Raw genomic sequence first — 17125 nt, forward strand, 5'->3', positions numbered from 1 at the left:
TGAAGACAGTTGCAGATGTTATCAACAAACTGCCACAAACACCACGTGGATTCATTTCACCATTCGAGAAGTTATGGAAGATCAAACCCACTATAAGTCACTGTCAAGTGTTTGGCTGCATATGTTATGTTTTCGTTCCTGATCATTTACAGAGTAAGTTTTACAAGAAAGCTATAAGATGCATCTTCATGGGTTATAATAATCAAAGAAATGGGTGGAAGTGTTGTAGCCCAATAACAGGGAGGTGTTATATTTTAAGAAATATGGTGTTTCACGAAGCTTCATCCTGGTGATTTCCTCATGAAGTTGTATTACCCGATTCAAAAGAAATCGAGGAGAAATTACAAGAAAAACTTGAAAGAGGCGAGGGGACTGACGAAATCACTTAGGAGGTGGACAAATTAAAAGAAAACCTTGGGAGCAAGTAACGTAAAAAGACTCAATCTTTATGAAGCACATAAGTACATCATCAAATACCCGAAGAAGAATGACTAAGTCAGCTCAAGGAGATCATTGAGACGATGATGATAAAACAACAGAAGAATAATAATCAATGGTACGAAGGTCAACAAGAAAATGGAGACTAAATCCTAAGCACGTGAATGCAGCATTGGTCGAGGAATCAGTTAATGAGCATGTGAGGTACGAAGAAGCATCCTTAAGTAAGGAATGGAGAAGGCTATGCAGGAAGATATAGATGCCTTAAAGTAGAATGAGACTTATGATTTAGTACCTGAACCCCAAAGATGTGAAGCCTATTTCCTATAAATGGGCTTATAAAGTAAAGCAATGCCCTGATGGATCAGTTGAAAGATACAAAGCTCGATTGGTGGTTCGAGGATTCTTAGAGAAGTATGATCTGGACTATGACGAGACATTTAGTCCAGTTTTGAAGATCACCACAACACGTGTTCTATGAGCACTTGCAACTAGTAAAGATTGGAAGCTGTGGCAAATGGATGTGAAGAATGCCTTCTTACATGGTGAATTGGATCGAGAGATTAATATGGACCAACATAATAAGGTATGGTTCTCATGATTATGTTCGTTATGGTCATGAACATCGCCTGGTTCTACGAGAGTTTAAGAGATCTAGGCCCCACACTAGTCTCCATCGAAGCGACCCCACTTCACTCTGACATAGGTGATTTATTTGCTCAGAATACTGACGCACAATATATCATTAAAAGCATATAGCTTAACCTTTTCCCGTTGGTGTCACTGTTTACATCTAGGAATGGACGAGGGTTTAATCCCCACAGTGAACGCGCAAGGTTTATGCAATTAGGTTGTCCCTTTGAACCTAGATCTTGGGATCTCCAGTCAACTAGGTAGGGTTTTCCTTCACATAACGCCTCTTCTCTATGGGCTTTAGTCTCATGCCTTTCGATGATTTTTCAATTTGATCTCAGTTCAACCTTTAGGTTAGCGGATCCGCTGTGTTATCCTTTGATTCTACAAAATCAATTAGAATGACACTCGTTGAGATCAATTGAGTAATGGTGTTATCACACGGAAGCTTTTCTACCTGCAACTCATCATATAGAAGCTTTTTATACCGCATTTTCACCGACTGATATGATATTTTTCTTCAATTCCATCATTGTGGCGTACTTATTTTAAGGCAATTTGATTTTTTCATTTTTAGTGACTTTCATAAATTAAATCTAGACAACTAATGTTCATCTGCCAGCGTCTAACTCGGCTAGATAACATCACTACTCAGATTTGTCAATTTATGACATTTCACATTTCTAATGTAAATCCACCTTTACGCGCGAGAATATCAAATATGGAATTTTCGTATATCATCATCATCTCTAAAGAAAACATATTTTTCTTTTATCACAAGTCTTTAAAATTCATAACAATGAATTTTCCTAGACTTTTAGTGTGGCTTACACGTTGCCACTCGTACAAATAGGCCTAATGCCACTGAAATGACCGTGTTTTGAAAACCGGATCCATCTTCAATTAACACATGTACCAACATATACCAAAAGGCAATTAATTAGTTTAAACAAACAGAGACAACACAATAATTAACAACTTTCTCTTCCTCGCTCAAGATCACAAGCTCTATTGCTGTTGAGAATATCTCTATTCATTCTCATGAATATCGAATTTGAAAAACTTGCTAACCATATGTGCATTTGACAATCCATTCTATATAAATAGAACTAAAAGAATATATCTTTTCACGAACAAACACAAACTGTACACGGACAGACACGACTGTTCACGTACGAATACGACTATTCACGAAGGACACTGCTGTTCACAAAAGGAGGTATTTGTTGGTATTAAAATTAATATATAATTTTATTCAAATTTTTCCAACACATTATCACTTCGTACGAGAGAATGTCTTACATGGAGACATCAAGATACAATACGTGAAAACTGAATACCAAGTTGCAAATATATTTACTAAGGGACTTAATGGTGCAAAGTTTGAGGAGTTTATAAAGCAACTTGAAATAACGAGTAAGAACGAAATATTAAAAGTCGAGTATTAGAAAGTCATTATCACCACCGACTTTCTTGAAAATTTTAGCAAAATATCTAGAAATAATTGAGACATTTTTTTAAATTCACCGACTTGTCTTGTGGTTAGAATTAAGTCCGCCTAAATATAAATAGATGAGCTGTAATGAGGAGGAAGAGCTAGGGTAGAGTAAAAACAAAGTGTCCAGAAATTTAACGAAATTAATACTTGAGAGAGTTGTGTGTGTGAGAATTAAATAAAAATAAATATTGGAAGTAGTGAGTATATAAGACAAAACTGGAAGTTGTACTCATTGTGTCAAAATTACAAATTTCATAGTACTAATAATAATATTTTTACCTTTACAAAAAAAATAATAATAATATTTTTGTAATCAAGTATGTCCTTAATTTATTCAAGGAAGAGAACCTCCGAACTTTGAAGAAAGAAAAAACTTATTGGAAAACAAGAGAGCTTAACAAGAGAAAGCAAAGTACACAATTCTTATTTATAGCATCGATAAATTCAGGTCATGATTAAGAGATCTTTGGGTGGCTTTGCATCACCTACACTTTCAAACAACTCAACACCTAGCCTGAGTAGACAGAGCAATGGGAATGAGGAATCGCCAAAAGTCTTGAAAACCGTTTTTACCCCTCTTTAGGGCCGCTTCTGATAATATTCGATTATCATCTTGAAGATTAGTTTAAAAGATCCTGGTCCGATGTCCAAGTAGCCTGACAGAAGGTTCAAATATGGACACACAAATGGCCAGCAAGGGATTCCAAACCCGGATTCCAGACATGCGGTTAAGAGTCAATACCGGATTGTTCCAATCTCCTCCATGGTTGAGGGCTCGAGATTCAGCTAAGGGTCCATAGCTATAGCTGAAGAACAAAGGCTCGCATAATGAACACATAGAGAATGTTAGCGTGAATGCAATATTGTAGATTATGGTATTGGAACCGAAGTCTCACTTGTACGTGACATATTCAGCTTGGGAATAATTTTATGGAGATAAATTCACTGGAAAAAGGCTTACTGATGAAGTGTCTAATGATGACAGAAGCCTTCATGTTTTTGGTAGGAGAGCTTTACCTGAAAATGTGATGGAAATTGTAGATCCAGAAATTCTTCAATTGGAAATCAATGAAGATGCAACCTCAAGTTCAAGTTATCTTTTGCCATGAAATAAAAGGAAAGAAATAACGTCTTTATTATCCTTGCAAATATAGTACACTATCATTATTTTAAGATCCACCAATAATGATAACATTCATGTATAAGGTTACAGTTGTGTATGTCATCGTCTAAGAAATGTCGCTGGGATGATGTTTTTGAATCTTTTCTTGATGAACAAAAGAAGAGCAGAGCCCACTAGAGGCCAAGAAGTTACGAGAGCAATGTATGCAAGTAGCCAGATCGAAAACTTATTGTGTCTCGAGAGCTGACCCATGTATCTTCTTACAGCAACAGTCGGATCATTGACATTTTGATCTAATGGCTGCTTGACAATAATTTTGGAATCTATTTTCTCTGTGGTGTTATCGTTTCTTTCTCCATCGGAAATGGTTTTCAGTTCATCTTCATTGCTGCTGGTGTCCTCCACTACATTGTCTTGGGAGTTGGTTGTTGCAGTCACCATTCCATCTTCCATGACATTCACAAAAGGCCCTTGATCAATTGAAGATTCACACAGATTATGCAAGTTGGACCCTTCCATCTGCAACACCATGATAGAAAACTATTGAACTTGCTTGCACGAATATCTGAATTTATCATTTACATTTACCTACACATGTTCCCAAGAAATTTTATCTACACGATGCGTTCTAACTTATGCAATGGCCATGAAGCGCCAGCTAATTCATGTAGAAACTAAATTAACAAATGTAGTTGCTAACTTGCTACGTTTAAACCTCTAATTTTTTTTATCTAAACGACTCTCATACCATCTCAAATCAAATAACCCTTCAATGCAAAAGCTAAAGCTGATAGATAAGATTCAAAAAGTAGTGTTTATGCTGATTCGCAGTATTTATATATTATCTGTAAACCACTAGGGAACTAGTTTTTCACCTTTCTTTTGTTTCTCAGTGAGCTAGAGTGCAAGACCTGAAGAAATTCATCAACGGCTCGCACCCACCTGCAAATGCATGAAAAGCCAATCAAATAACAAAATGAGGATCAGAACAGCACTATGAATCCCATCATTCAAAACAGAGGCATAATGCATATATTAATGCATTAAAAAAAATCCACAGAAGCAAGACCGTAAATTACCACATGCTATTCGCTGTTATACCCTCGTAATAAGCAAGATGTCCTCCATGTTCTGTGGTAGCCAGGATAATGTTCTCATTTGCCCTAAAAACAAGCAGATAAATTTTGCATAGAATTGAAAATGCTGAAAGTAAAGTGAAGCCATATTGTAACTTAAGACTGTAAACTCATAAAGATAAATATCATATTCTTGGCTTGTATAACATATTGACAGATATTTCAACTAAATGTGCAAATTTTTTTTTTTTTTAATGATGTCCAATTTGTCCCAAAAGCAACACTTTTTTGGCCAAATTAGTCCAAAATTTCCAATTTCTGGTCAAGATTTAATTCATAAAGGGAAAGAGTAGTGTCGGATCTCTTTTTGAGATAAATTGTCTGAAAACTAGAGTTTTTGGACTAATTTGGACAATTGGACATCACTAACAATTTTAAAGGTGAAAATTTCCAGTTTTATTCACTTCTTGACACATGCCACATGCCTTAGCCACTGTTATATGCTCAAACGTTCAGCAATGAGCATCAACAACCTGTCAGATATAATAATAAAAACTATTATTGGGCTTAACTATTATCTTAAGCTTTTAATTCTATTGGTTCTTTGACACAGTATCAGAGCTTCTTAATCAAACGGTGGAGGGTTCGAATCCTGACAACCCCATTTGTTGATTAAATTTCAACACACTATTAGGCAGTGTTTGTTTATATGGAATGGGAATGAAAAAGAAATATTCCAATTGCTTATATTTGGTTACTCACAATTAGTTATGGAATAGGAATAAAATTCTCATTAACTCATTCCCCCCTCCAGGAGTTTGGAGCTCGATTCCGGTGTTGAAACTTGGTTTGAAATGGAGGGTTGGTAATGGGAATACCATTCAAATTTGGAATGATCCATGGCTGGAAGTTAATGGTAAGCCTAGTTGTGTGTTGACTGATAACGTCTCTGCCCAGGAGGTTCTAGTAAGGGAACTGTTCGTTGAAGGTTCTAAAGTATGGGATCGGGGGAAAGTGGACTCGATTTTTTCAGTTACTGATGCTGCTGCAATTTATAGAACTATTGTTCCTTTTAGGGATATGTCGGATAAACTGATTTGGTTCTTTTCTAAAAATGGGCTATACTCTTCAAAGACGGGTTATAGAGCAATTGAAGCATCTAGTGAAAACCATGTTGATATTCCGGGTTGGGAAAGAGTATGGCATTCCAGGTTACCACCAAAAATTAAACATTTTTTGTGGAAATTCTGCTCGAGATGTCTTCCTTTGCGTTATCTGTTATATTTGAGAAAGGTTCCTATATCAACTGAATGTCCTTTGTGCCTTATTGATATCGAATTCAATTCCCACTTGTTTGCAGATTGTCCGTATGCGATTCGCTGTTGGAGCAGCTGGCCGTGTTGCCCCGGATGTTTCACACGATGACATTGTGGACTGGTTTTTTGATTTTTGTAGAACTGCTGTGAGCGCTGATGTCGTTGCTGTCGCTTTAATTCTTTACACCATCTGGAACCAGAGAAATGATTTCGTTTGGAACTCTAAGCTGCAGACTCCTGAAGTGAGCTGGATGAAGGTGCAAAAATTTTACAACGACTGGCTGGACTGTCAGGAATTTATTTGTTCTACGGCGGATAGGCGCTTTGATCCGCCTGTTCGTTGGCGCCCCCCGGAGATCAATTCTCTGAAATGTAATTCTGACGGGGCGGTTTTTGCCTCATTAAATTCTTGTGGGCTAGGTTGTGTTTTGAGAGATTGTCGGGGCGCTGTTGTAGCGTGCTGCAGTTCAACAATTGCGGGAATTATTGACCCGAGGTTGGCTGAGATTCTGGCGCTGCGCAAGGGACTTTGTTGGGCAGCTGCTGAGGGTTGGAATCGAGTTGAATTCGAGTTGGACGCTAAAGGGGTCGTTAATAGCATTCTATCTGCTGAGGAGGATTTTTCCGAATTTGGTTGCATTGTTCAGGATTGTAAAGATATTCTTTCAACTCACACGGGTTTTACCGTTAGTTTTATACCTCGTTTAGCGAACGAAGCTGCTCACGCTATGGCTAGGCATGCTGGTTCCATTGCTAATGATTTTTGTTCGTCTACGGCACCGAGTTGGATCGGTAGCGCTATTGTAAAGGATTCTTTGTTTCTGAGTTAATAAAGTTGATGTTTCTGTTTCAAAAAAAAAAAAAAACTCATTCCCCCCTCCAACCGTGTTAATGGAGGTTGATTCCCAATGAATCAAACTGAAATTTATTTACCTCACGTTTTTCTATTAAAAAAATAAAAATTCCCACATCTTTTTTATATTAATTAGCAGTTAATGTACAAAATAAAATATAAGTTAACTTACTTTAAATCTTATCTATTATCATAATGCTAATAATTTAAGTTTTTTTTTTTTTTAATTTCTTAGTAATCTATGGATTAAACCAAACAAAATAAATAAATATCCATTCCAATTCTGATTCCGATTCTAATTCCATTTCCGAAGTTTAAAAAAAAACGCCCCCTTAGTTCAATTGGTTCATTGACTTAAGCTAATAATTAAGGTACAAGATAAGGCTTTTATTATTATCTTTGCACATCCAATCCACCATAGCACAACGCATTCATCACTCACCACCATCACTTCATACCTAGATTAGTTTAGTATTCCAGAAACTTGATTCGGGAATAAAACCATCACTATTAAAGGGTGATTTCTATGGTCAAAAGCAAGTTCAGCAAAGAAATTGTTATGATAGTGGACAAAAATAAATCAATAAGCAAAACTTTGTGCTGGACTTATTTCAGGTTAGAATTTTCTTCCAACTCTTCATTTCATATGGAGTACCATATGACATGTTGCGCTTCAAATTAGTAGAAGAATTCTACGGAAAATTTGGAACCATGGACTCTTGAAGTTGTCTGATAAATTAGTATCCGAATATGATTCCAAATAACATTAGTTAGAACTAAAGTTTAGGAAAGAAATTAGTGCCAGCCTTTTTCTATCTAACAATCTTGGCATAATTTTCATGCCTTGAGTTCATTTCACCTACGGGTTAACAAGCAGCTAGTTACACCTTTCTACTTAGCTTAGCTTTTTTAAGCATGCTCAAGGCCTGAGTTGCCTCAATGATGCCAAGCAGTCGAACGAGGACTTCAAGTTAAGTTTCCGTAAGGAAATACCAAAAAGGATTATTGAAGAGCATTCAAGAAAAATTCGGACTCCTTACCTACATTCATCCCATGGGATGGATTCTCTTGTGCAAACAGGATCATCCATGGCATTGATGCACAGAAGAGGCACAGACACATTCCCTATAAAATTAACACAGCTAGAACGCCTGTAATATGTATCCACAGTCTGGTAAACAAGGGAACACTTTCAGTCATGGAACACGAGAGAAGCAACCTTTGATTTAGAGGGAAATCCATGTCTTTTACCTCAAACTTTGCAAGAACTCGGGTAGCATGTTTGTCAAAGTCCCTAACATAACGTGACTGCAAAGAGAAAATCAAGTTTAAATCACAACTTCAGAAAAAAAGAAAAAAAAAGATATACTAGTAGCAGAATATACTATTGGTTCCTACAAATGTTAAATTCTTAATCATCTTGATATATAGGACAAGTAAATGACATTCATTAGTAGCCTGGTTGTCTGGGTAACTACTTCATAACAGGAGTCTATAGATATATAAAAAATATAAATAAATAAACTTGTATCCCACCCACACCCTTACAGAGCCAGACAGGCACCCTGCACGACATCAGACAACCCTTCTTCTTGGTAAGCCGGAAAATATGAACAAATAAATGCACGTTAAAAGTATGAACTAAAATGAAACCGAATTAGCTGTACTGTAGCTCACATGTAAACGAGAGTGTGCTTAGGTTCGCGGTGTGCGATTATTTTGTATTTGCTATTCAGAATTCGGCTCATTCAAAAGCAATACCCAAAGAATTCTATTAGCTCATTATATTTTCACCACTTGATTATTCTAAAACAAAGTCAAGAGGCCATTTAGCAGTAATAAATCAAGTGCTTTGAAACATCTGTTTGATCAGACTCCTGAAAAGAGTTGATTGCCTACACGAAGTAGATTACAGAGGATAATAAACATTTATATATTATAAATTGTAACATAAAAAAGCCTTCACCTCCACAACCAATCATTTTAGTGATATTATTCACTTTTCAAATGGGTGTATATTATATGTCAATAATGTATAGCATAAAAATTGGTTTCATTTGATTGTATAAAATAGGTATCTTCTACTCCTTCCAAAATTAACTTCATGAACAGTACTACTTGCTTTTGCATGTCGGATACTTAACTAAATATTCATTTTTTGGATAACACAACTGGTGGAGTTCACCAAAGAAACAAAGAAAAGAAAAGTACCAGTTTGAGACTGTCCCAATCTATTAGACGGGTCATGACAGAATGATGCCTGCAGCAAATATAGACTAAATATAAGAACCAGTTTTACAGTAACTTTTCACCACAGATCAAAAGTATACAAGCTTAAGTAATCCACGTTGTTATGCAATCACTACACTAAACACCACTCTTGTGATGAGAGATTCAATATAAAGAACTTAGAGGAAGAACTAGTGCAAGTTATGCAGACATACAGTTGGGCGTAACCTTGAAGGCCAATAGCTAACACTCTATTATATAACTTCTGCACAAGCCTACGGTTCATGAACCTGTCACATATCTGTAAAGAAACCATTATATTTCAGGATTTTCTGAGAGAGAGAGAGAGAGATGAAGAGCCAGAGAGAGGGAGAGATAGAAATCTCCAATAGAAAACAAGATTCTGGAGTAAAATATTCCAACAGTCATATAACTTTATAATAATTTTCGATAAAGGCACAAAACTTTAATCTTGTTGCATTAAAATCTAAACGATGGCAGGAATTTTGTAAACTACACATGGTTACTAACCAATAGGTCCCAAGGAGAGCAGACAGCAGCAGCACCACTAAGAGGAATATCAACTCCTTGCTCTCCAAGATATTTTACCTGAAGCAGTACTACATGTTACAAAGAAGGTCAAAATATGTACATGATTGCTACTAATGAAACCATAAAATCAAGCAGCAGGTCTGCGTACTTTGCCCTTCTATCTCAACCGGAGAACCTCTACCAAATGATCATAATTACAACTCTTTACTACTCTTCAACTTTAAGAAATTCAGAAATTTTCATTTCCCATTTTTGGCGGTCAATAAAATATTGTTAAAAGCTGCATCCACATTTCATTATTGCTAATTCTGGCTATAAAACAATCTCTCAACCCAGCTCAAGTAAATGATTGTCATTAGCAGTGGCGGAACCAGGACCTCGAATGACCCGGGGCTCAAACACATCAATAAAAAAAAAATTCAAAACGTTAAAAAAAAAAATCGGAATTAACTGTGCGCTTGACGGTAAATTTTCAAAGTCCAGCTCGTTAGGGCTGGGCAAAATTTTTTTAGTCTCCAACGCATTAAAACTGTAAAAATGTTATCATGTTTTTTTAGAAACTAGCATTGAACTAATTGAATATTAAATATGTTTATTTTTTAATGGTAAAGATATATTAAAAATGAATTCAAAAGTGTTATGAAAATAAAAATAAAGAGTTCATTTAAAAATAAAAACTTTTTAAAATAAAATGAGGTTGACGGGAATCGAACACAGGACCTCTCAAATAAAAGCAAGGATCCTTAACCATCTCATCTACCTTTAAACATTGATATAATACTACATAGAGTCAATATAATTCTCTCCAAAATATTACGAGAAACCATTACTAAAAAAAAAAAAATTTCTCAATTCTCGGGAGCCCCGGCCAACCCCCCCCTGGTTCCGCCCCTGGTCATTAGGTTATTTTGGCATCCATTTCCAGGAGTCCTCAAGTCTCAAATCATATAAAATCAAGCATGGAAGACAGGATTCAATTTTCAAAGGTTTGAACCATAAATTAATATGCACTTGCCTAAGTTTAGCAATGGTAATTAGTGCATTTCAATCTCACAAGTAGGTGGGTTTGATGATATAATGTAGATTGCTTCGTACTGAGAATTACAGTTAGCAATCTGAATATACAGGAAGTAGGGAGATTCTTATCTCATTTACCAGAATATTGGCACCAATGCTTGTTCCAACAGCATATAAAGGAGCTTCTGGATATTGACTGTGAATATGGTCAATAATACTCCGCAAGTCCTCTGTCCACCCAGCATTATAGAAGCAATCAGACTGACCATATATATTCATAAAAGGATACCCTGTTAGCCAACAGGTATAGCAATATTCAACCAACATCTAAGCAAGCATTGAACATTAGAAAAATAATGAACAAGAATCTGTTCAAGCAACATAAAATGGTACATTGTCAAATTACTAAGTCATAAAAGTGAGAGATATGCTCAAAATGAAGGAGAGCCGAGACCTTCTTTGAGCACATCAACCAACAACAGGATATTAATACATGTTGGTGGCTACCACTCTCCAAAACGGAGTGTGGGGTTGTGAGTTCAATCCCCACAATCTCCAAGAGTTGCAAAATGCCCAACATTTATTAAAAAAAAAAAAAATTATATACACATTGAATGAGATAAGGGACAATTTACAAGATAAGCAATAATGTAGGAAAAAGCCATATTTTGGTCCCTAAACTTGCCTATATTTTTACAATAAACCAGCATACTTTGAGTTGCCGTTACTTAGCCCCCTGTACTTGTAAATTTCCAATAATCTATCCCCTGACTGACAATTCTACTAGATATCTCCCACACTTTGTCAATTGGCGCTTCATAATTTAAGTCAGATGTAATTCTCTTCGCTTTTGTTTTGTTGAGCTAATTGATGAAAAGTGAGAGATATGCCTGATAGATTTGTCTAGATTATCCAAAATTTACAAGTACAAGGGCCAACTAAGGCCAAATCAAAATATAGGGAGCTCATTAAAGAAATTAAGGCAAGTACAGGGGCTACCATTGGCTTTTGCCCAATAATGCAAATCAACAAGTTTAAACAGACCGATCATGGACCGTACTGATCTTTCAACTGCTGATCTTTTTAGATATGATGACTTTTTGCAAAAGTGAATCCTCGTGTAATATTTTAAGAGAGTGAAGACAACTTCTCCCTGGTGACTGAAAAAGAAAGATTTACTTTTGATGAAATAACCTTATGTGAATATTTGATACTCACAGTTATTGATATTCCTCCCAATCCCCGATGATTGCTTACAACAACATTCCAGCCCTTTCTTGCCATTGCAAAAGCAATATTTTTTATATACTGTTACACAATACACTCATCATGTATATAAGATAGAAACAAAGAGGGATTACGAAACAAGACCGATAAAATAAACATCAAACATGAGTGCATTACTAGGTTATGCAGATTTTGTGTCAAGTGGTAAGAGAAGAGAACATGAAGGTGAATTTATTTGAAAATTTAAGCAAGCAAATAAATAGAACTTTGAGAACTTTATAATTCTCAAGTATATGTCGGATAACAGACAGTATTTACCCCTTCCAATGTGCTCAACAATCCATATTAATATCAATATTTATCTCCATGTTCTCCAGAGAACATTGTCTCATTTCCTTAATTTATTGATGTTGGAAAGAAAGCTTAATCAAACAGTATAAAAATATTTAAGAATATATATAAAGGATTTTCTATTATTTGTTAGTTGTCTCTTTCTTGTGGTCACTTGCTATCTAACAAAAAAGGAGATAAAACATTCAGCATCAAGCAAAAATTACTCTTACCATTGCCTATTATATACATGAAATGGTTAATTACAAAATGCCCTCCTCAGGTAGATGCTAATAACACTAGACTTCTTACTGTTACCAAAATTATCAAATTCAGTCCTTGAATTTTGTCGAAACAGAATTTAGTCCTTAATAAAATTTTCACAACACTTTATTCCATGAAATTTTGAAATATATAACACCTTAGTCTCCTTAGTTCTTACATTGAACTGTAACTTAGTCCTTGAATTGTTATGTTATAGGACACTTAAGCCCATCAAAACTGAATCCTTTAAACTATAATGACTAAATTTGATAATTTTGAAGCAATAAGGGGCTCAAATGTTGTTGACATCAAAACCTGAAGGACTTCATCATAATTAGCAATAAAAGTTTCTATAAAAGCCTATTCAAATGAATGTTTGTATGGCTTAAAAACAAAGACTCGGGGAGTTAAAAAAAACAACTTAAGATAATTAAGAACATAAAACACCTAAGAAAACTTCAAAAATTTAAATGGTTTCAAGTGGGGCATTCAAATTCACTACTGAAAACTTATTTCATACAGTAGACAAATTTAATCTATGTCCAGCTGGTATGTATGCATGAAGTTTGAACTTCATAATGAAGGAACTTACAGCAGCAGATGAGTCACTTGTCAAACCTGGAGTCACTACTACAATAGGAGCTTTTTCATCTTGCAGAAGTGCATCACTCTTGTAGGAGATACCTTCTTCGACTGAGAATTATAGTTGTGAGAATTAGGCATATAACTGATTTGCATATTAATAGAAGCTCAAACAATTCCAAATCTTATTTATATTAAACTCTATTTAAGCATGCAACATAAAATGTAAAGCAAATATAAAAATAACCATTACCATTAGAAAAATATCAGCTATGCATTCAAAGTCGAACCATTTATCCTATGAGATCTCCTTCTTGAAGAAAGATTGAATAAGTAAGAACATTATACATATCCTTGTTCTTTTTGTTCTCTTTTTTTGTTGGAGATACTATAATAAAGAAAAACAAACATTCTTTTCTTTATGTTTTATCTGTTTTACCTATTAAATGTTAACTTTACGTCACATTTATTCATCTCTGCCACTGATTTAATTACCATATAAATTGTACGGTCATGAAAAAGAAATAGATATGACTACTTCTAAATATCAGGTCATTCTTTTCAGAGGTAGGGATCTTTCTTCACTTTGTCTTTGTAAGAACTCAAATGAAGGTGCAGTATGTTATCTAATTTAACAAAAGTTAACCTAAACCCACATCTAATTATGACTTTGAACATCATTTGCTTAATTTACAACAGCAAACGCAACCATTTGGAATGGTGTCGCTGCAGGACAAATGCAGTAATAGAGGGAAAAGGAAAAATAAATGTTTTGGGAAGTGTTACAACACAATGTGATAGGCACAAAATCTGCTAAGAGCTAAAAATAGTAAAGATTTCTATTGTAGTTATTTATCAAAATTACTGCAGAAACCAAAGAAGAAAAACAGTAACTTCATTTCTGCCTTGTTTTTCCTGTTGATTTCCTAATCAAAGGCATTTTTTTTATGATGAATCTAAAAAGTTTATATTTCCTTCTATTATACTAAATCTTCTTTCTCCATCAGACTGTACGAATGTTATATCTGACGAAACTTAGAAATGGAAGCTGTCAGAAAAAAAAAAAGAAAGAAAAAAAAAACAAAAACAAACAAACAAATCCTCGTGATGATATTTCTTTTTCTTTCCGAGAAAGAACTACTTCAGGTTTTTTCCTTATAATAATTCTATATCCAATTTTGGGTATGTTCTCCTTCACTATCATTGATAAATTCACGTAAACTCTTACAATTTTAATGTACCTAATTAATCTTATAGTAAGCTAACAGCATATCTTCTATGATCAAATGTTTACCTTAATTCATCCCCCTATCTTTCACCTTGGAAGTTGGAATAGGCTATCTATATGACACACGACGTGAAAATTATGAAACATATGATATGGAATCAATTGGAACAATTCCGAAACTCCCTAGTTTGCCTTTTGAAATTAAAACCAAAAAAGCACAAGAGATAATGTGATATCAGATGAGGAACTTGAGGAATATGATAATCGGGCATCAATTTCATAGGAAGTATGGAAATAAGATAAAGGAGCTACAACTGATACAGACCTTCAGCGGACGTTAGCCAATCCAAAGCAATTGTTCCTCCATCACTAGCTTTGAATAGATGCCTGAGCAGAAAAACATAATACCACTTAATTTCCAACATAGATATGAAGAACGCCAGTCTACAAAACAAAATGATGAACTGACCTTCTATATGAAAAATTAGGAGAGTTCCCGGATAGAGTCAAGAAAGTTGTTTGGAGATGAGGACTAGAGAGCCATGGCGTAGGACAAAACCTTGAAATAAATAAACAAAAAACACAAAGTGAAGTTCGGAATACTATAGCTAGATGCAGATGTAAAAGTACAACAAGTGAAATTGATGTTCCAAATCCTGACCTTCCATGAAGAATCGAACACTTAGAAGCGACGCATTGGTAGAGTTCGGAGGAGAAATTGCAAGTGAGGGAAACAGGATTGCCCCTAAATCCGGTGATGAAATCGCGGAAGAAATGAATTTGAAGGAAGTTGTAGAGGAAGAGGGCAAGTATGAGAAGAAAGGCAACGAGATAGTGAAAGAAGGGAATGAGAGAGAGCGCATTGAAGAGAATATGATAAGGAGAAAGGAGCGAAGCGTCTGGTAATAGTAGTTCGCAATCTTCCATTGACGAAGACGATAATACTATTTGAGAAGGAAGCTGGAGGAGAGAAATGAAGGGGGTGACTGGCAGCAGAAGAAGAAGAAGGAGGAGGAGGAAAGAGTTTCCTCCAATCACGAGATAGTCTTTACAACTAGTTGGGCCCTGATCCGGATGCAATCAATATAAATAAGAATAAAATAAGAATATGATTAAAAAAACTTAATATATCAATTTAGTTATTCAACGATATTTCCGATGCTATATTTTTCTTTCCTTCACATGTTGCATGCGTATTCATTCTTGGCTTTACTTTATTAGCTTTTGCTTATATTATTTGCGTAATTTGAAGGAAAAGCTATATTTTGGTTTTTCTACTTATCTAAACTACAATTTTTATGATGGAAAAGTTTAGGTAACCATAGATCGGATATATTAGAGATTTTGGTGAGAATTTATAGTGAAATTTATATATTATCCATCAATTTTGATTGAATGTTCAACTTAATAAGTAGAAAAACTCTTTGCTACTAAATCAATCCTTATTTACACTTTAGGGGCGGAGCCAGAGGGGGCGGGGAGGGTCGGCCGACCCTCCGGCCCCGCCGGAAAACCCCAGAGAGGGGTTTTCCTCCCTGGCTCCACCAGAAGCTGCCACCAGCCATGGCGGAATACATTCTCCTTTCATTGACGTTGAAGCTCTAACACAGAGAGATCTAACTCCCGTTGTTGAAGACGCTTGGTTGATGGAGACACACAGATGTTTTTAGCAAATTCATTTCTTTATGAAGCCCAACTATTTAGGCCCTAAATCCGCTATAATTTTTTAGCCTTTGTTTGATTTTTGGAAAGTTAATTATTTTAGCCTATTATTTTAATTTTTTTTATAAAGATAATTATTTTAGTTTGTTTTAGAAAGTTAACTATTTTACCTTAAAGTTTTTTTAGCTCTTTTAGTGAACAATGAATATACCAAACAAAAAATCCAAAACATCTTTTTGTATGTAAATATATTTTTAGTATGAATCAAATTCTTGTTATTTGGGAAAAAAAAATCTATATGCAATATAGCCCCTTCGAAGTTTGAGTCCTGGCTCCGCCACTGAACTAGATATGTACTAGATCTTTGCACAAATAGGATCTTTGTACGGTTTAAGAGTGAATGTTTTAAGTGATGACTATGTAGATTCACACGTGCATTTAGTGTTAAGTCTTTGTTAGTTTCATTTCAATATCTTCAAGTATCTTTTATTAAACGATTAGCTAATCAATAATTTATTCTTTTGATCGAGTATCCGACTCTCATTCTAACCATCTTAAGTGTGTGATTACTCTCCCGCATCAATGATATACTTTGTTTTGATTATTTATAAAATAGGTTCTTACTTAAAAAAACAAATATGTACCAAGACTTAATACCTCATCTGCCTCCTGAACTTATCTCTTTTGTGACTTAGCTCCCTCTACTTAATCTCCAACCTATCAGCCCCTCAACTAAAAATTTGTCATATGTTTGGCCCCTACCTAGATGGCATTGAGTGCACCTCTCAAGACACCTTCCACATTCATTCCAAGACACCTTATGCGTGTGAACCTTTCCTTCATTACTTTAAAACAGACTTAAAAATTTAAGGGCACGAAGTGTTACATTTGGTGAGTTGAGGGGCTATAAGATGCACAAGATGAGTTGAGGAGGCCAACCAAATGCTTGTAGGCACATAAATGGACACGAAGTATTACATTTGTTGAGTTGAGGAGAATGATAGGTTGACCAGTAAGTAAAGGGAGCTAAGTAATAAAATGAGACAAGTTCAGGGGCAAAGGTATTAAGCTTGTTTACTAGTCAATTAAAGTTTGCT

General features: G+C 35.2%; 1 protein-coding gene across 1 annotated transcript; it reads right to left on the reverse strand.

Annotated features, from left to right (window-relative positions):
* Nucleotides 1-3682: 3682 nt before the first annotated feature.
* Nucleotides 3683-15425, reverse strand: LOC136226100 (uncharacterized). The gene is made up of 14 exons (XM_066014409.1): nucleotides 15028-15425; nucleotides 14836-14925; nucleotides 14692-14753; nucleotides 13149-13249; nucleotides 11954-12043; nucleotides 10874-10996; nucleotides 9698-9775; nucleotides 9382-9467; nucleotides 9149-9197; nucleotides 8189-8245; nucleotides 7978-8108; nucleotides 4772-4855; nucleotides 4568-4634; nucleotides 3683-4211 (listed from the first exon to the last, which is right to left on the reverse strand). Exons 1-14 carry the CDS (start codon nucleotides 15291-15293, stop codon nucleotides 3792-3794), a joined length of 1704 nt encoding a protein of 567 aa, XP_065870481.1. The 5' UTR covers nucleotides 15294-15425; the 3' UTR covers nucleotides 3683-3791.
* Between the last annotated feature and the right edge of the window lie 1700 nt (nucleotides 15426-17125).

Source organism: Euphorbia lathyris, chromosome 4 (genome assembly GCF_963576675.1).
Source record: "Euphorbia lathyris chromosome 4, ddEupLath1.1, whole genome shotgun sequence".
NCBI lineage: Eukaryota > Viridiplantae > Streptophyta > Magnoliopsida > Malpighiales > Euphorbiaceae > Euphorbia > Euphorbia lathyris.